Genomic DNA, 19,869 nt, shown 5'->3' with positions numbered 1-19,869 from the left:
AGTTAGAACTACAGGGGACAAGAAAAAATTATATTTTTACGACACTGGGGAGTAAAATTGACAGCGTCTCGTCTAGCAACAGAAATGTACAAATATATCAATTCTCAAATGTATAACAGGACAAAAAGATCAGAAACAATGTACTAGGAACACGTAAAATACATTGAAATACATTTTTTTTTTTACATATGTTCACCTCTACTGTACTAGACTAAAATGTGGCAGGAGTACAGCTTTTTGTTGAGACCCATCTCAGCAAAGTAGAGCTTCATGAATTCTCTTGACAATCTTAGTCAAGTAGTTCTTGGCTGGAGTGACGGATGACACTATTTCCTCGATCTGATGGATCCTGCAAATACATGAACACCAGCTATTAGTCACATCCAACTGTGGCAAGTACTGTTTAGGCGGCACAGAGCCCAAGGAGTCCTGCACCAGGGAAACACAGTGTGCGCTCGTCCACCAGGCAGTACGATAGAACTCACACAAGCATCAACCAACTGGAGGCTGGTGAGCTGTACATCCACACACCAGGAAGCAGCTAGGTGATTTTCTAACTAGTGGCAAAGTCAACACAGGAATTAAATATTTAGTTCAGTGATTCTCTTAAAGTCAATGTAGTTTCCCTCACTCTAATCATGCATACCCCGAACCCTCCACCTGAGCCTGGTCCTGAAAATGATTATTGAATTTTAGCGTCCTGAATGTGTGTTACTTTGTATGAGTCACACTTACGTTGTGCTTCCGATGTGGTTTTTGAAGTCCTGCACTTGAAGGACACAGTAGGGGTACGTCGAAGTGAAAGCAACGGAAAACTCAAACTTGGAGAACGCCTTGAGACTGCTGAAGACAATGCGTACTCTACAGGAGGACAAGAGGATATTCTATAATGCGGCTTGGTTTTTCCAAAGGGTATAAACTTGAGAAAACTTGGCAAGATGTCACCTGTGTATGATCACAGCAGCTAAATATTGTGAGCAGGCTAACTAACTCTTGTGGGGAACAATTCTTACTGTGTGTCCACATAGCTGATGTCCAGGATATCCAGCCTCAGAGCGCCCCACATTTTCAGCAGGCGCAGCTCCTCTCCCAGCAGACGACAGCGACTCACCACCAGACCTACGTCATGCAGTAGCTAGACACAACAGGAGATAAAACACCTCAATGCAACGTTTTACTTTGGTACATTTTCATTTTCTGTATGTTTAGGAGGTGTGACCTGGCTATTATTGCCACCTGAGGTATGTACTCAACATCAGAGTTCAGGCTCTCTTTCTAAACTTTGCCAAACAGGCAAAAAAAAACTGATTCAGGAGTACAAAAAATAATCTAACCTTATTTGATAACCTTTAGTTGGTAGATGGATTTAAAAAAAATGATTTCCAGATGACCAGATCACATCATTACTAATGACCAGGACAATGCTGAAGGTTGACTACTATTCATGTTACACCAAAATGAAATATTTCTTATATCAGAAGTCATTTGTACTTAAAAAACCAAAACATACAAAAAGAAATCACAGAGGAAAGCTCGAGTAACAAAAAAAGGATAGTTCTATTTTTACATAGATAGCACTAAAATAATAGGACAGCACTGGATATCAGCCAGTCATGTTGTCCACTACCAATATGATTTAGGTTGCTCTCTGACCACAGCTACATAAAAACAGTATGTCAAACCTGCAATGACATTTTATTTTCTTTGAACATTTTATTTATTCAATTGTTACATTATGATTTTGTAAATCAATTCTTCATGTAAGGCCGACTTTCCCCTACCATTGACTAGATGTGATGGGTCACCCTGCCTTACAGAGCTGCTAACCAATCCAAAAAAAAAATGTATGGTTTCAATGGAGAGTTTTAATGTCTCATGGTCTAAATGCTGTTTCAGAGGCTTTTCCACCCTGACAAGAATACAATTCTGGGGGAAAACACTGAATACTTGAAACTTTTTGGCATTAAAATAGTCAAATTTAAAGATACTGATTATCAGCATAAAATATCTGCTATTTGCATCTTGCATCTAAAAGTATCAGCCATAAAAAAAAAAATGATGATTGCAAGAACTGCTTCTTCCTAGCTTGTCCATGGACAAGATGTGACAGCATTTGAACCTACACTACTCTTATAAGTGGGTGCAAAGGTGCTGATCTCCCAGCCTGCAGCACCCTCCCAGCCTACCGTATAATATCTAATTTTCTGTACCTCCCTTCACACCTACCTTCGGAACGAATCTACTCGTTGGATATGTCTTCACCCAAGCAGTTTGTCCCTCGATGTACTGGGATAGTAGTTTGTGGACAAGGTGGGCGTGGGACTGTGGCTTTTCATCTAGTTAAAAACAAAACAAAATGCTCCAATGAGGTTATTTTTACAAACTAAAATAAGACTCTCTCCCTTCTCAAGTTTTTATACATTTTTACGAAATTTACAGTAAAGACAGAGGCCCGCAATACACCTGGCATAAACGCCTTGTATCCGGACTGTGTTGAGATATGATTTAGCTGCCTTACATTTGCATGTGATATTAAAATGCACCTCTGGTATGAACATTTATGTCAGATTTTTCTTTTTCAGGTGACTGGAAGAGAAACAGAGATGAGTCAGGGTTTGAACCCACACAAACCCGAGCACACAACATGCGCTTCAGCACACGGAGCCAGAAAATCCAGAGGGTGAGAATGTAGCTAGCACAATGTCATTTGACATAAAATAGTACGTTTTGTTTTCGTCTCACCATCCAGTTGAAGTTTGAAAGTGATGTCTGATATTTTCCGCTGAGACTCATCATCAGCATCATTTCCTTAAAAACAGAAAAAAAGTCAATGAGTTATTTGGACTTAACTTTAACAAAATACAATAAGGAAGTACACCTTTTTCAGTCAGTCTCTGGCTAGTACACAATTTTGAAAGATGCGACAAAGTGGGGTGGGGAGCAAGAGTGAATAGGGGTGTGTGTCTGTGATGACAGATCACCCAGCTCTACTTGGGGGAGGTAACAATTTTCTGATCGCAAAGAATTTGACACTGCCAAAGACAAATAGCTGCCTTGACATCACTGATTGAGGTGTGGTCAGAAGCACAGTTAAAAGATTCAGCTCATAGAGAGCAGTGCGACAATGATTTTCTGCCCCAAGAAGCAGATGCAGGACTTAATTTGAAAAAATGTTTTAATTAAGTACAAGATTAATGCTATTCACTATATAGAAGCCGTGTTTACAGCTAAAAAAAAAAGTGATTTAGTGTTGATTTGCTCTAATGTCTGCTGGAGATGATATGACAATCTTACCATCACATTTTTCAAACACCAACTTTAGATGCAAGGACTCGTAGAGAAAGGTGTAGATTGTGCAGTTGTCCCTCTTCTCCCCAAGCTTCCATTCATTGACCCTGAAGTGAAGGATTTACAAAAAGGCATTTAGTTTTACATCTTAATGGACAAAAGCTGAAAACAAAGCTGTACAGAGTAATCGGTTTTGTTTGAGGTCAAAGACTAATGCTGTCAGAAATTAGGCTAAATGTTTTTAGAAAAATATACAGGTATAGCGCTGTGAGATTTGAAAATCCATTAAAACCAAAAACTGACCAATGCAGCATGGTGATGTGGCTCTCAAGATCCTGAGTTTCAGTTCTGAGCCTGTTCAATTTGTCCAACTTGTGCTTCTTCTGCATCTCCAGTTCGGACATTTGTCTGTGGAAAGAACGAAAAGAAAACTTTACATTTATAGTCACTTTGTTAATCTACATTTCTGTTCAACTTTCCATGGAAGGATTATGTCTAAAGTTATGAACAATGATATTATCAACTTACCTTTCATTATCAGCGACCACCTGAGTGACCTTCTCCAAGCCTGTTGAAAAATAACTCATTAATCTATGAAATTTAAGAAAGATTTAATGCAAAGACATCAAGTGGTATCAAAATGTACCTAGCTGACTCGATTTCAAAGTTGGTTTACTGTCCTCTAAACCCTTCCCTTCAACTGCAGTGAGTTCTAGGGGAAAAAAAGAACCAAGGTGTTACTCAGTACATTTAAACAAAATGGCACACAATAGGTGGTATCATAAGCAGGACAGCCGTGTTTTGTTTTTCAGTGTCACATACCGGTTGCCAATTCATGAATACAGTCATCCAGGCTTTTCAGCATCTCATCAGCCTCTTGAATCTTTCCTCTCAACTTAAGCTGTTCCTCCTGAGAAGATGGAATATGTCACAATTATATTTCATGCTTAAAACAATGTTAAGTCTTAAAAAAGGTCTCCAACATTGTAATTCAGTGTGTAAGGGCTCTTACCAGATTGGCCTGCACAAGACTTGAGTACAGGACCTCCTTCATTTCATGTGACTGGACTTTGCTTCTCTTTCTGAAGAAGTTACTTCTCTCTTTTAACTTTGCACCAAAACATTTCAGCTGTGGGTGATAATACATGCAATGAGGATTAATGGTAAAATCTGATTGACCCGAATCAAACTATTCCCATTTCTGGAACCACACACTGTAGGTTCTGCTGTGGGTGTGGACTCAGACCATTCTAGGCATTGCTGCCTTATTATAGTGGAGGGTGACAGAAAAGATGCAGCAGTAAAAGGGTATCTGAGTTGAATTTGAACCCATAATATCCCAAGTACATGATGTGTCATGAGTCTGTTGAGCCACTAGAAAGCCCTGAAGCAAACTATTTCTTATCCCGTTTTCCAATCAGTTTTCCCATTGTGTATGACTAGATCTTCGATGACAAGTGCTGACATGTCCTAAAAGTTTAATGGCTCTGGCTTCCAAATGATAGATTAATGTATAAACAGCCAAAATTTGAAGCAATGGTTTGAACCTGTTCCTTCAAATCCCTTGCCATGAACATCATCAGTATTCTCATAGTAGTCAAGTGTAGTTAAATTCTTGAGCAGTCAACTATAAACTCATCGTCTCAGTCATCTGTAGTCAAGTCGCTTAGCAGTTATGTTACATTTCCTTTTCATACTGGTTGGAAATCAAAGTTCTAACATATACACACGCAGACTATCTTAAGTAATATTTTGTTTTCTGGAGCACTTCCTCAAAAAGGTAATTTTGCTTGTTTGCTGTTGCCAATAAAGAGACAAAGCCAAAATGCAGTCATTAATTAATCCTTTGGGGGAAAGCAAGAAAATCAAAGTGTTAAATACCTCTTTCTCTGAAAGGCCTCTCATCTCTTCCCAAAGAGCTCTATTGACACTTTTTAGAGATTTCTCTCCATCCTTCTTTCGGACCTTCAACCTGAAAAAAAAAGGGAAAAAAATAGCACCGCCCTCTCTTTGAGCTTCAGTCGTATTATTTGACCTCCAGAAATCATGTCCACCAGGTCCCTCCAGGCAATTTTCATGTCTTATAATGGTCAACAGAATAATGCTAAAACAATGCATAACTCTGGGAGCAATAGTGTTGGCAGGCATCTTTCTATTTGCATTTTTGAAAGAAAGAAAAAGAAAAAAAAAAAAAAAAAAAGGCATTCATTTGATTTAGGGAATCTGCAAGCCCATTACACAACCACATGATTGGTTTAGCCTGATGAAAAACACTATTTTGACTCTATTGACTCACTATTTTGATCTAGAAAGGCATGACTTCAATGAAACCAAAACATGGCCATTACAAAATCCATGACCACTTTTCCCATCCATCCGATGGGAAGGGAAGGGTTTGCATAACTCCCTACTTGGTATGTAATGGTAAATGTGGGAAAATAGTACATTTATAGCAATAAAAGTATTTTAAAAACAAAAATGTACATACCCCTCCACCTTCTGTGTGAGGTTCTGGAGGTCTGCCTCATACAGCTTCTGTTTAGGATGGTTGATATGGATGTCTTTCAGTAAATCCTTTGGTCTGTGATCCAAATCTGACGCAAGCTATAAAAAGAAAAAAAATCACATTACTACATTTTGTTTTTGCATGCCATTTTTCATTATATGTAAATGAAGATTAGCATACTTTGCCAGGGAGGACACTCTGCCGAGGATTATGGATGACAAAGTCCAAGTTGAAGAGTTTAAAGAACTCCAACACTGTAATGCTGTCATCGAGTTTCTGTAATCAAAACATAAAAAGGCAATGAAATAACTGCCATGAACATAATGAATAGCTCATCTTAGAGAACGGTCGAAGACATAGGCTACCTTCTGTATATCATTGGTGCAGTCTTCAAGCTGGGATTCAAACAGGCTTTGTTTAAAAGCTGAAAAAAGAAAGACATTTAATGAACAGAAGAGCCACCAATATCCAAGGAGAGACAGAATTATAAATATATATATATATATATATATATATATATATATATTGACATGGATTCTTAATGATACCCAATTACTTTGATAGCATGAGAACTTACTGGACTCAAATGTTGCTTCACATCTGATATTGGCTGTGTTGCTACTGTTAGAGGAGTCGATGGTCTGTGTAATGATGCTTGGAGCTGCAGTAATGTTACTGTCACACTCAACAGCATGAGATGGTAAACTCTGGCAAGAGAACAGGCAAGGGGGAAATTGTATAAACACATATTAACAATCTCTGAAAATAATTTAAGAAATTGGAACATACTATACTCTAATTTGACCTACCGTTTCAACAATGTTGTCAGTGGATGGTTTCCTTCTCTTTTCATCCTCCACATTATCTTCATGAGAATCTACTGGTAAAGGTCTCTTCTTGCCATGGACAACATTGGGAAAGGACTCTTCAAATACTTCTTCCTCCAAAGGTTCATCAATGTTGAGCCCTTGGGGAGAACTTTCTTTTTCACCAATTCTCTGACGAGTCTTTGTGTCCAGGGTTTCCGACAAATCTTCATCACTGCTAATGTTGGGAAGCACTTCATCATCAATATTATCCATCAGTATGCTGTTACTAAATTGTTGAGTGACACTGATGGTGTTTGTTTTCATATGTTCTCCCACAGAATTCACATGACTGGATTCCACCTTGTTTGGTTCAAGAGGTTTGCTTCTTTGTGGGAGCTTGGGCATAAAGCCCCCCGTTGACAGTCTTGAAGTAAGGCGTTTAGTCTTCAAGTTGAGAGGAGCAGTTATAGAGGGTTGTTCCCCTTGAGTAAAATTTTCAGTTTGTGCATTATCTTCTTTGTCCGTCAATCCCATTTCAAGATCACATTTCACAACAGGCAGGGATTTAGTTTTGATTGAGTTTTTGTCCGCTGCGTTCTCTACTTGAGACAAAGGTGCAGTGCGGCTGTCCATGGCAATGTTGTCAGTGGCTTCATTCATCCTGTGGCTTATCCTTCTTAGTTTTGACTGGAGATCAGCCAAACTCCTTCGTCTGGTCTGAGCATTCTTGGAAGATAACTTATCAACTTGGTGAATGGCAGGACTAATATCGGGTGAGCTTCCCAACCTCTGTGATAAAGAACTATTTTCATGTCTTAGTTCAGGGTCTTTTCTGCTCTTAATTTCCTTTGAGTCAAGAGAATCTGGAAGGTTTGTCTGGTTGTTAAACTGACACTCAGGAACTGCTAAGGATGTCACTGCATTCCTTGGTGCATTCAACTGTTCAATATTCACTGTGTTGACTTTGGTCACCCCCATTTCATGGTCTTCTGATGACACACTCGTAGACAAAGAGACATTAACCATTCCTTGGTTTGTAGGACCAGCTTTGTCTCTAGTCATTTCCATGTCTGTACCATTTTCTTGATTGTGTAATGCCTTTGAGCGGTCCTCAAATGGTACACTTGACTGTGGGAAGTTGCCCAGATTTTCAATTTTCTTCGAACTATCATCTGCAATGCAGATGAATTTTGATTCAACAACCTGACTTCTTGTCATTTCTAACTCAGCAGGATCAGGTGTTACAGGCAGCTTATCATTGAGGCCTTTGGTCCCAAAGTCAAATTTCACATCCATGCGTGTACTTTGATCAGAGGAAGGAATCATCTCTCTTAAAATTGGAGTTTTCCAATGTAAAGATGAAAGACTTTCCCTTTCTTTGTAGAAGACCTGCTTCCCTGTTCCTGTGATTTCAGAATCAAGAGAAACTACCCGACTTCTTGTCAAATCCATGTCATCTGAGTGACAAGTGAGCTGATCATTTGTGTAACCGCTTTCACAGAGATTACCCTCTGCCACAACATTAGTCCTCGTAGTTGTGGGTACCTTGGCCATGGTCTCGTCTCTATGGATAAAATTCTGGGATGCTTTCCCTAAAATGGCTGTAGTGAAAGCTTTGGTCATTTCCATTGTGTTGTTGCCCTCTGCAAGACGTTCGCTATTTGAATTCAGTTTGACAACTGACCCTCCATTGCCAACGCTTAATGAGGGCTTTATATCAAGATTTTTTGTCTCAATTACCCTAGTTAGACACCTTGTAAACTCCATGCCATCAGCTTCAGGTGTGTTTGATGTCACCATTTCACGATCTATTCTGGGCAACAGGTTATCCTTGTCTGACATTCTTGACCCATCTGACTTTGAAATGTGATCAATAGATACAGTGAAAGCTTTCGTCATGTCCATTCCACACTCAACCTCTGAGGTATCACTGGCTTTAGGGGAAACTGTCACGAAGGCCAGGCTCTTTCGCTTTTTGTCCTGCATAGGTTTGACTGCATGGAGGCTTTTGGCATCAATGGCAACTGTCTGGCTTCTCGTTATTTCCATATCATCAGATTCACAATCAAGGTACTTTATACCTTTTCCTTGGCACGCAGTCAGATCCATACCGTTGTCATCTTCTGAACGTTTTTTATTTGAATTCAGCATGCCGACAGGTCCCCCAGTGCCAAAACTCGATACGGGCTTTACAAGATCTAGATTCTTTGCTTCAATTACCCTAGTTTGACACCTTGTGAACTCCATGTCATCAGAATCAACTTCCGGTCTCCATGTCTCCAATTCATTATCGGTTTTGGGGAAGAGGCTTTTCAAGGGCTTCTCTGATATTTTAGAGCGATCCGACTGTGAAATAAGATCAATGGATACAGTGAAAGCTTTAGTCATGTCCATGCCACACTCGTTCTCTGGGGTATTACTGGCTTTAGTGGAAGCTGTCATGAAGGCCAGACTCATTCGCTTTTTGTTCTGCGTAGGTTTGACTGCATGGAGGCTTTTGGCATCAATAGCAACTGTCTGGCTTCTCGTTATTTCCATATCATCAGATTCACAAGTATGGTACTTTGTAACTTCTTTACCTTCTTGTTTTTTATTTGAATCCAATATACTGACTGGTCTTCCAGTGCCAAAACTCAATAAGGGGTTTATAGGGTCAAGATTTTTTGCTTCAATGACCCTAGTTTGACACCTTGTGAACCCCATGTCATCAGAATCAGCTTCTGTTCTCCATGTCCTGCTTTCATCATCCATTTTTGGGAAGAGGCTATCCAAAGGCTTATCTGACGTTCTTGAGCCATCTGACTGTGAAATATCAATGGATACAGTGAAAGCTTTAGTCATGTCCATGCCACACTCATTTGCTAAGGTATTACTGGCTGTAGTGGAAGGTGTCATCAAGGCCAGACTTTTTCGCTTTTGGTTCTGTAAAGGATTGACTGTGCGGAGGCTTTTAGCATCAATGACAACTGTCTGGCCTCTCGTTATATCCATATCATCAGATTCACAATCACTGTACTTTGTACCTCCTCTCTGATGTACCATCATATCCATACTACTGTCATCTTTTGACATTCTGACTGGTCCTCTACTGCCAACACTCACTGAGGCCTTTATAGCATCAAGATTTTTTACTTCAATGATCCCAGTTTGACAACTTGTAAACTCCATGTCATCAGAATGAGCTTCAAAGGCATTACTGGTTTTGCTTGAAGCCATCATGAAAGACAAACTCTTTTGCTTTTTCTTCTGCAAAGTATTGACAGCATGGAGGCTTTCAGCTTCAATGGCAACAGTCTGACTTCTTGTTATGTCCATGTCATCAGATTCAGATGGAGAAGTTTTGTACGTGTGTGAGATCATGCCATTTTCACCAAGGTTTAGGTCCAACTTGCTCCTTGTTACATTTAGAGAGGGCAACTCACGCCCACACATCTTGGAACCAATGACAGCTGCTGGGTTTTTTATGATTTCCATACCATTAGGGTTAGATGATGTATATCCCAGTGCTTCAGAGTTTTGCTGTCGCAAAGTCATCTCTGTTGTCTTCAAATGACCGGAGTGTGGGTACAATTGTTGTGTGGGAAACAGACATTTAAGAGGCTCATTCATAGATATGTTTCCCACAATATTGCCTGTATGAGCCTCGGTCATATCCATGCTTACATCATCTTCTGGATAGACTACACTTCTATTAGACGATTCTCTTTTTTTCCTGGTTTTGTTTAGTGGCTTTTCCATCATAGTTGACATAAAAGCTGGAGCCTCATTCTCCTTATCCACAGCAGCCCTCTGTGTTTTAAGCTGAGCCAGGAAGCCATTTGTATCAACAGTTTCTTGAGGGGATGGTGCAGCAGTGGGCACCACTTTGGTCATCACAGGAGTGCCACCCCTGGGGCCACTTAGCTTAGAGAGACTAGCAAGGAAATTTTCAAATTCTGGATCCAAACCATGTACTGATGAGGGTATGTTTCTAGGCGGACCACATGTCTCACCTTTTTTCCTCTCCATGGAGAAAGAAAAATCCATGTTTCTGCAAGTAGGTAAAGGGTCACAATTTTGGTCTGGCAGAACTGCATTCGATTTGGAATCATTGTCAATGATTATAGTGTGACTGTGGGTCACGTCCATAGATGCATCATCTGCAGCAAACATCATTGTTTTCTCTATGCAGTCATCTTCAGTATCTGGGTTGACCATGAAAATCTCCTGAGGAAGACAAGTCACTCAATGTAAATGCATGCACACTAAAAATTGACTTTCCCATGAGCACATCTCTAATGAGCATTATTATACAGTGTTTTATCATTCAGTGGTAGTGGGCCACCAAAAGAACAGTTGTCACCACTTCTTAGAAAAAAATGGATGATCTACTGTTTTCACTGAAAAATAAATCATGAAACATAATATTCAACTCTGGTGTGGAGATAGCCAAACAGCCAAACAGCTAAAAAATTAAGAATCACACAAATCGTTAAATAAGCAAAACAGCAAGGTAAGTGAATTTCTAAGCTCACCTCATGTCTTTGTTGGCAGGCATGTAGAGGAGCATTCAACAAGGTTTCCATACCTAAATTTAGAGATAGGAATATAAGAGTTATAGGTGAGGAGAAGAGGTAATTTACTGTAAATTGTGACAGATTATTCATTCCATTGTAGCCAGTAGGAAAAAAGCATGGTTAAGTCATCTTTCCAATTTACCAGTGATTGGTTGAATCCCTTCTTCAGTTACACCCATCTGGACCCTTTAGGTAAGAGAACATAGAGAAAACATTTTATTAACATTTATTTTAATATGGAAGAGTAGGGAATTTGACTGGTCTGCTCAGACAGTTAATCCATGACTAAATCAGCTTACCTCTGGTCAACATTTGCCACTGCTGTGGAATAAAGATTGGACAAATGTTAAAATGTAAAGATCATGATGTGCAAGGCAACTTATTTTCAGTTTGCATCAGCAGGACTAATTCAACCTCTAATTCCAACCCCTGTACTAGGGCTGGGCGATATGGACCAAAAATCGTATCTCGGTATTTTTAGGCTGAATGGCGATGCACGATATATATCTCGGTATTTTCTACGAAGTGGGCTAAATGTTCAGTTGTAAGTCAAAGCCACATGTGAGATGTCACAAGCACTTTCATTAAAACAAGACTGTGATCAAAATAAAATGCAAAGACAGGGTTTCCTTCCCTGTTTTAGAACAGTCTGGTAAGTTCAGAAAATTACATCACTTTATTGTAATGCAGCCTTTAAAACCAGGAAAAGACAACACTTATGCCATATCACGATATTACAATATCCAAAATCTAAGACGATATCTAGTCTCATATCACGATATCGATATAATATCGATATATCGCCCAGCCCTATCCTGTACTAACCCCAACTACTATGAAGGCAAAACAGTAATCCACTAATCACTAAAACATAGCCTACTTACTAGTTGTTAAGTCTTGTAAAGGACTTTGGGCAGAAGAGACATTTTTCACATCCCTGTAAATAGAAAAGTAGAAATAAAGTTAAACTATCACTGTCTTTGTGGAAAATGAAGACGGTCATCTATTTTTCTAGGGTCTCACTTTGAAAACAGAAGAACATCGTTGGCAGGGGCAAAACTGACTCTTTTTGAATTCCTCTTTTCCACTGGTTTGGCAACTTCCACCTTAATGAAAATAAGAATTAATAACATTAAACAAAAAATAAATTAAGCTGTGAGCACTCAATTATATTATATTTCAGTTTTGGTTTATGCAAAATGATGTGATAGGTTGGATTGAAATTATCAAAACACACTACATTTACATGGTGAAAATTTCAGAAAGGCAACAGTGACAGTAGAATTATAGGTACCAATATTCTGAACATGACTGTGTGATTATTACTAACAAAGACCCACTGTTTTATTCATGAATATAGGTCAAAATCTCAAATAGAGCAATCCATTTACCGGGATTACCAGTTCCTCTGGGTCGGAAAATCGAATGGATGTCCGTGGTGCTTTTAAAATCTGAAAATAAGGAGTAGCACATTTCATCGGTCATTTGCTTGTACACTGGCAGAGAAAAAACAAATACTTTGTTGACTGAAAACACATATAGCACTGACCGAGGAAATGCGCCGCTTGGATGATCTACGGTTTTCACTGAAAAATAAAACATGAAACATAATATTCAACTCTGGTGTGGAGATAGCCAAACAGCTACCGGTCATTTCATACTAGTATTGATTACTAGAACATCAGTTTCCATCCCTGATTATAGTCCACAAACAATCCAACAATCTCTCTTATAACCATACTCACTACGCACAACACGCACATGGAAACAGGATCTGTGCCACTGTGTTCTCTTGTGTTTCGATGTAAAGAACCTCATGGATCCAGAAAGTAACTCACTCACATATTCATTCTCTCACTCTTTACTCACTCTTCAGACAACACACTGAACCTGGGTCATTCACTCGCCTGATCTGTGCAATACTGCTTAGGAGTGTAGGGGCTATGACACTACATGTCCTTGTTAATTGTATTTGTGTACTTTGTTGCTCTGTAAAGCATTTTATGATTAACCTGTTTTGTTAATAGCGCTTTATAAATAACTTTGATTTAGACATGGAAATACAGTGTATTTTGGGTGGGTGCCCTCAACATCACCAGAGATAGACCACAATGTTTGGACTATTATGGCACTTTATAGGCCCTGGACACAAAATGGAAAACTACTTTTGGCACAAATGTTACTCACACATGGCGTTTTCAACCAATGAGGGCTTCTATTCACTACACAACAAAATCAGATCTGATCCAAAATAATACAAATGTGAGATTCCAAATCTAACATTTAAGGTAGGCCCCCATATTAGGCCCCCTTTACACCTGACATGATACGACACGCCAACATACATCTTGTATCCATATGGTGTCTAGATCTGATGTAACATTTAGATCAATGTCCATTTTTGGTAGTATGTTAATGTCCAAGCTGCCTGCTGCCTGTGTGTTTTACTTGTGGTTACTGGTTGAATCTGCATGCAAAAGTTTATTTCCATTTACCCACGTAAAAGCCACGATCCTATGTGACTCACTGCATTCACACTCTGTTGTTAATGTGGCCAAATGCATCCCTAACCACCTCCGAAAGTGGTTTGGGTGATACAGATTACGATATGTCTATGTGTCATGGTTGCATTTACACATGTATTTTTGGGTTGTTAAGCACTATCCCATCGCAGTCCGACCAGGCGTAAAGGGGGTTTAGGTACAGAGTAGCTACATTGTTGACTGCTGTTGATTGCTTTGACTTTTATCTATCTTTTATTTAGGTTTTTTTCATGGGCGTTTTTACTTGTATGCATGGATGGTCTAAGGCTGTCGGTGCCTTGGTAGGTTGGGCTATATAGAATAGGTAGGCTGTTATGTCTTACTATAATCTGTTTTTGTGTGTCTTGCTCTTCCTAATGTTTGTCCTATAGTATTCTGTTCTATGGTTGATTGTTGATCAGTTAGATCAGACTCATTCTCTGTACAGTCCTTTGAGACATGCTTGTGATAAAGTGCTATATAAATAAACAAACATGACTATCTTAGGCACAGGAACTGACAACTACTTCCCCTAAACAACAAAAGAACCATAATGTCACTCACTCATTCTTGGCAGTATCAAGTGGCTCCATCTTCAACTGTGAAAATATAAAAAACAATAATGGTTGTTTCAGGAAATTAGCATCTGCAAAACTGGTAGAATGAGAATGAGTCTAATTTGTTATTACTGTATGTAATGCCATTATCAGATCACTACATCAAAGAAAAATAACAAAAAAAACTTCAAATGGATTGGGGTGAAATTACATCTATGTTAAAGCCGCAGTAGGCAAGTTTGAAGAAAAACAGAAAGATGAACAAACTTAGCCCCCAATCCTCTCCCTTCCAGCAGTAGTTGGCATGATTAGTAACTGACTAATAACTCAGAGCAATGCCCTCCTGCTCCAGAGTTTGCCTCAATCAGGTGACCAAACAATACAGTTTACTTTTAAAGCAAATAGCAGAGCAATGGTGCCATAATTTAACCCAACATGGAGACAACTTTTGCTGAATTCACACAAAATGTCAACTTATAAAACCTACCTAGGATGGCTTTAAGTTTACTAATTTATCCAAGGGTTTTCAAAGTTCTTCCATCACTCAACTTGGCCAGTTGTTGAGATTTCTGGCTTTCAAAACACACGCTAGAGACCTGTTCATGTTGTTGCAATTCCTTGGTCATCCATGGAGGTCAACAAAAGTCATAAATTACTTAATGTCACCTGGACAGTCAATATTCCAAATGACTTCAATTGTATTAATTCTGCATTCACCTCAGACAATGATATTTCTCTTGTCTAGGGTAGAGATTCTGACAATAATTTTGTTTAAACAAAATGAATGGCTTTCATCAGACATTTTGTGATAATAGTTCTTTTGTCATCATGGCAGGACACAGCTATGTATAACTACGAGCTTGATTTTTCATTTGTGGTTGCCAGTGCAGTGGTTTGCTTACACACTCAAATGCATCAGTCTCTACTACAGGCATGTTAAGTGTGAAAACGCTTAGAATAATTATCACAAGCAACCCAAATCTACAAAAACACAAAAATGTATAGTATGACTTTATGCCACGAAGATTTATGTCAGCCTAAAAAGGTGGGTAAACAATTCCATGAAATAAAAAAAGAGGGTAAACAGAGGCTAGATGTGTTAAGGTTTACCCTGCACTGCCCTGTTCCCCTAGGGGAATTCAACAGGGTGGATAACCGTGTGCCATGGAGGGCCGAGTGTATGCTATTTTCATTCCAGGTGACCACCAGGTTATTTCACTGGTTAGCACACCTTCAACCAGAGAGAAGGAACTAATCAGTGAAATCACCTACAATATTTAGTCGGAACGAAAACCTGCACTTGGCCCTCCATGGCACTCGTTTGAATACCCCTCCCTGCCCTACAACTTTAAGTGCAGCTTTGGTTACCGCAGCAAGCACTTGCCAACAAGCCTGCAAATTCAACCACAAACACATAATATTTATTTTTTTTTAAAAACACGTTACGTTAATGTACAATTTCTCCCCCCAAAAATGTCAGAAAAGGGCGAAATCTGGTGGTTATTTGCCTCGCTACCAAGCCAACTAACGTTAGTTAAAACAGTACCTATGTTAGCAAACGTTAGCTTGCCAATCATAATGTGAAGAAAACAACCAAACACACAGCAAACACATACCTCGTAGTTGTTATGAAGTCTGGAGCTACAACAACGACAGGTGTATCTTTATTATCTGTTAACTATACTTGTTTTCATGTCGTTGACATGTTGTCTAAGTCGATACGCGAGTCGAAGCTAACGTTGTCAGGTTTGAATTTATCCGCCTCCACGCATGCGCAGTACTTCCCATGTCTTTTGTCAACTTTTTCGATTTCCCTGCTTTCTTGGGCCGTGGAAGCAAAGTTCTTTCCACAAAAGACTGTTCATAAAATTAATATAAAGAGAATTAATTAAGCGATACAACCATTTGACCGAGAGAAATGCTGAGAAGTGGTTTTATTAATACAGGAACAATCGTAATAAACCGGAAGTGACCGTAACAGGGCGGGACTTTTTCAAATTCTCGAGCGGGTGGCTCGGTTTGTTGTCGTTACAACCCAAACGTAACCGTAAAGGTAAGCCTGTTATTGTTTTATTGTGTGATGTTAATATTGCGAGCGGTGTAATGCATATTAGTAGACAGATCTAAATTATGGCTAACTTGTAACCAGCCTACAAGCTAACCGTACTAGACGCTAGCTAGCGGTGTGGAGTTTGCACCGGAAAGTGACGTTTTCTCTTGTTTTGGAGAAAACGTCACACCTAGCCCCATTCCAAATCTGTCAATTTTACTCTACCCTGCTTATTGGCAAAAATGTGTACCCCATAAACATGACTTAAAACGTTATATACATCGGTAGGGTCCTCTGGTAAATTCGGCATACATATATTCCACCAAGCAGCTTTTGTTTAAATTAAACTTAAACTTTTACAACTGATTCTCACCAGTGTGTTTTGGTGGAAGAATATTGGAATAATTCAGATTTTTGTTAAATTCTTATTCTATTTTTTTTTTAATTTAAATAAGAGTTAATTGGTGAATCGCGTATATACCAAATTTGCTAGTAAGTCCTCATCATCAGCTGAGATTTTCTGTTATGTTTGCCGAAAAAGAAGGCAGCATTAAATTTAACGGAGTTTGGCCTGACAACGCGACACAAGAGAACCGTCGGTATGGGTGCTAAACCGCAAATAGCTTTGAATGCCATGGCACAACTGTCCACAAAAAATAAGGAATGACCCAGTAATTCATACAGTTAACTTAATCAGCGTCTCTTTCTGTACAGGTGTTCTTGTCATTGCTGGCCTTGCATTCATTGCAGGCACAGAAATGTCTTCAAAAATCCCTAGAGGTGGGCAGAATAATTTAAATGATTTATCTATTTTTGCATTTAATAATCCCAATATTCAAATGACCAAGCCTCTTTCAGTCTATACAAAGTCAAATAAAGATGATGTATGATTAACAAAACTCCTGTATGTTCCAGGTTTGCAGCCACATCCAGAAATGAAGAAAACAGCCAATAAGTTGGAATCCAAAGACACAGCAGCTGTATCAAACGCTAATGCCATCCCTAAAACAGATGGTATCCTCAAACCTCAAAAAGACAATGTACCAAGGTAAGAGACCTCTAATCAACAGTGTGAATAAAACTCTTTTTCTCCCACAAGGAAGAGACTGTGTGGCAGACTATGGGATAAGCGACTCATAAACCCACCTTGGCAGGGGTGCAATGTCCATCTGTGGCACTAAATGTACAGTTATCCTCTTTGTCATTAGACATATTTCATATAGGTGTAAAACACATTGAAACACATTATCATACTGTTTTCTTTGCCAGATTATATTGAGATAACAATGTAACCCCCTCCAAAACCAGACCCTTTGGATCTAATATCAATTTTTTTGTTCTCATCCCCCTGAATATTGTTATTATCAAAAAGATTCAAAACCCAAATATTTTGGTCTGCTGTAGAAGTAGGCAGCCATCTCTTTGCTAACAAAGGTCACTAAGTGTGGCTACAACAGACAATGCAATTTTAATGTATTGACAATATTCCAACTTTTGTCTTCCAGAAAGAATTTTACCACAAAAGTTCACAAAGGGTGAGTCGATGCATTATATTGGAGTTTGTTTTCCTTACATAGCCTTTTTTGTGACTTAATGTGTTTTGTGCACACTGCAATGCGGCCTGAACTTGCTATAAGCTTCACCCTTGTTTTCACTGTGTACCTTTCAATAGAGTCTCCACCAGGTATGGGCAACAGGCAGAGCTGAGGGACCAAAATCAGCTTTTGATGGCTGCCAATGAGGAACTGCAGAAAAACCTCACAGAGACACAGGTACAAAATGCAATTTTGTAAAAAAAAAAAAGAAAAAAGAAAAAAAGAATCAGCTAGCCTCCTTGTGGCCTATATGCCACTTGTCTTTCACACATCTTTAAAAAATGCTTTGATAATTTACATCCTATTTATTTTTCCAGCATGTGATTTATGTTGTTCTATACATTCATACTGTTAGAATGTGTTTACCTCTGTCAGTGAACACAGTCATTCATTATTGTATTGCAGCAAAAAGTGTCTGAATTGGAGGTGCAGTTCAGTGACCTTGAAAAGGAGAATGCAGATGTTGAGAGACGCCTAAAGGACTGCCATGTTCTCCTAGTCGCTAAAAAAATAGACCCAGGTGAATATGTATCCCCTTTTTGTCAGTGTAATTACAGTTTTTGCTTTAGTACATTGTGAAATTCTAACCTGTTTTATGTTTTAGTTTTAGGAGAAAGGATTGGAGAAGCTGCCCTGCAAAATGAAGATCAAAGAAGAGAAGCTGTGGTACATATTTTATTTCACTTTACTTGCCCTTGACTTCAGATTTACAGTCATGTCTTATTTATCCTGTGCTAAATCAAAACACACAAAAATAACAAAATTGGAAAAAGAAGCAATAAAATCAGAACCATGCACTTATTTGTCCTATATCACACAACCACATAACTGTTAAGAAAAAAAAAAGTTTATACTTTAATTATATACTATAATTGCACAGTACTTAGATATCCACACAGAGTTTGGGGTGTTATAAAAATCAAGCCACCTAGTAAGCACACGTCTTTCATTCTCTCAATTTCAGAGTGTCTCCACAGACCTGCTAAATGAATTAAGGGCCTTTGGTGATATTGCATCAGTGCAACTTGCTCAACTAGAGGTAAGTCAAATAGGTTGGACTTTTGAAGTGGCAACCAGTTGTTAAACAGTTGCCATTACTTTCACTGACCATTGCAACCATTATCACCTTGCCATTAAGTTTTGGTGATGGAGTTCGTTTTAAATGTCCCTTACTTTACTCATCTTTAGGCAATCCAAACAACAATGAAAGACCTAACTGAAACACGGGATCATCTGACACAGGAAAGGGAGAACTTTTCCCTGGAGGTTGCCGAAATGGAAAAAGCTCTGGAGGAAGCGGAGGCACTCTTACTGGAATAAATATGAATAAAATATTTTCTTAATTTAAAATATAAGTGAGTAATTACTAAAAACAGTGTATATTAATGTACATCATTGCCCTTTTTTAAATGTCATTGTGATCAAAATTGAATAAAGTGTCTTTTTTTGAGTAATTTTGGACTTTGTTTGAAATAATGCAAACACACAGCAGGGTCTTATTATGGGACTCACTGGATGTATTTGATAATTGTGTGACCTCATGTAATTGAGAATTACCCATGTCCTCTGGGACCCCTTCTAGAGGTTCAGTCGAATTCAAACACATTTTTTTACTAATTACTAATGTGTCCTGTGACTGAAGTAGAGACACTTTCAGATTTAACAGGATGTCTGCAGCTGAAAGTTATATTGTTTAAACTCAAGGCCTCACAAGGACAAATACAGTTCTTGAAAAGCTTGTTAAGCCTTCAAATCAGTATTGGAGCAATTCAAATGAAATTGCTGCGGTTTCTTGGTGTTTTTGATTTTTTTCCATTGAGAAATCAGCCTGGTTCGGTCACAAAATCTGTCTTATGTTTCAGCCTTCATGGCATTAAAAAGGTGTCAAATGTTTAAATTTATGTTGATAAAGCACACAGACACCTGCTGTAATGATGTTACTCAACGTAGGTCTAACCAAATATTCTTATGGCAAACTATCAAAGA

General features: G+C 38.7%; 2 protein-coding genes across 2 annotated transcripts; one reads left to right on the top strand and one right to left on the bottom strand.

The window, feature by feature from the left end:
- On the bottom strand, positions 1-15,994 carry knl1 (kinetochore scaffold 1). The gene is made up of 26 exons (XM_071512614.1): positions 15,855-15,994; positions 14,246-14,280; positions 12,709-12,745; positions 12,551-12,610; positions 12,183-12,265; positions 12,044-12,096; positions 11,459-11,480; positions 11,302-11,345; positions 11,118-11,170; positions 6,604-10,809; positions 6,372-6,501; positions 6,160-6,218; positions 5,975-6,070; positions 5,777-5,892; positions 5,170-5,260; positions 4,301-4,417; positions 4,111-4,198; positions 3,935-4,000; positions 3,817-3,856; positions 3,592-3,696; positions 3,295-3,395; positions 2,743-2,808; positions 2,227-2,336; positions 1,014-1,135; positions 736-861; positions 1-349 (listed from the first exon to the last, which is right to left on the bottom strand). The coding sequence occupies exons 2-26, from the start codon at positions 14,272-14,274 to the stop codon at positions 253-255; spliced, it is 6,117 nt and encodes a 2,038-aa protein (XP_071368715.1). The 5' UTR covers positions 14,275-14,280; positions 15,855-15,994; the 3' UTR covers positions 1-252.
- Positions 15,995-16,197: 203 nt separating this feature from the next.
- On the top strand, positions 16,198-19,862 carry knstrn (kinetochore localized astrin (SPAG5) binding protein). Its single transcript, XM_071512613.1, has 9 exons — positions 16,198-16,291; positions 17,003-17,068; positions 17,204-17,336; positions 17,794-17,823; positions 17,961-18,060; positions 18,289-18,403; positions 18,488-18,549; positions 18,848-18,922; positions 19,072-19,862. The coding sequence occupies exons 2-9, from the start codon at positions 17,047-17,049 to the stop codon at positions 19,201-19,203; spliced, it is 669 nt and encodes a 222-aa protein (XP_071368714.1). The 5' UTR covers positions 16,198-16,291; positions 17,003-17,046; the 3' UTR covers positions 19,204-19,862.
- The last annotated feature ends 7 nt before the right edge of the window (positions 19,863-19,869 follow it).

This window comes from Centroberyx affinis, unplaced genomic scaffold, assembly GCF_046629955.1.
Source record: "Centroberyx affinis isolate AG114_WGS23_722 - 3 ecotype Tasmania unplaced genomic scaffold, CSIRO-AGI_Caff_v1 ptg006388l_1, whole genome shotgun sequence".
Classification (NCBI taxonomy): Eukaryota; Metazoa; Chordata; class Actinopteri; order Beryciformes; family Berycidae; genus Centroberyx; species Centroberyx affinis.
This window is presented reverse-complemented; position numbering and strand designations above follow the sequence as displayed.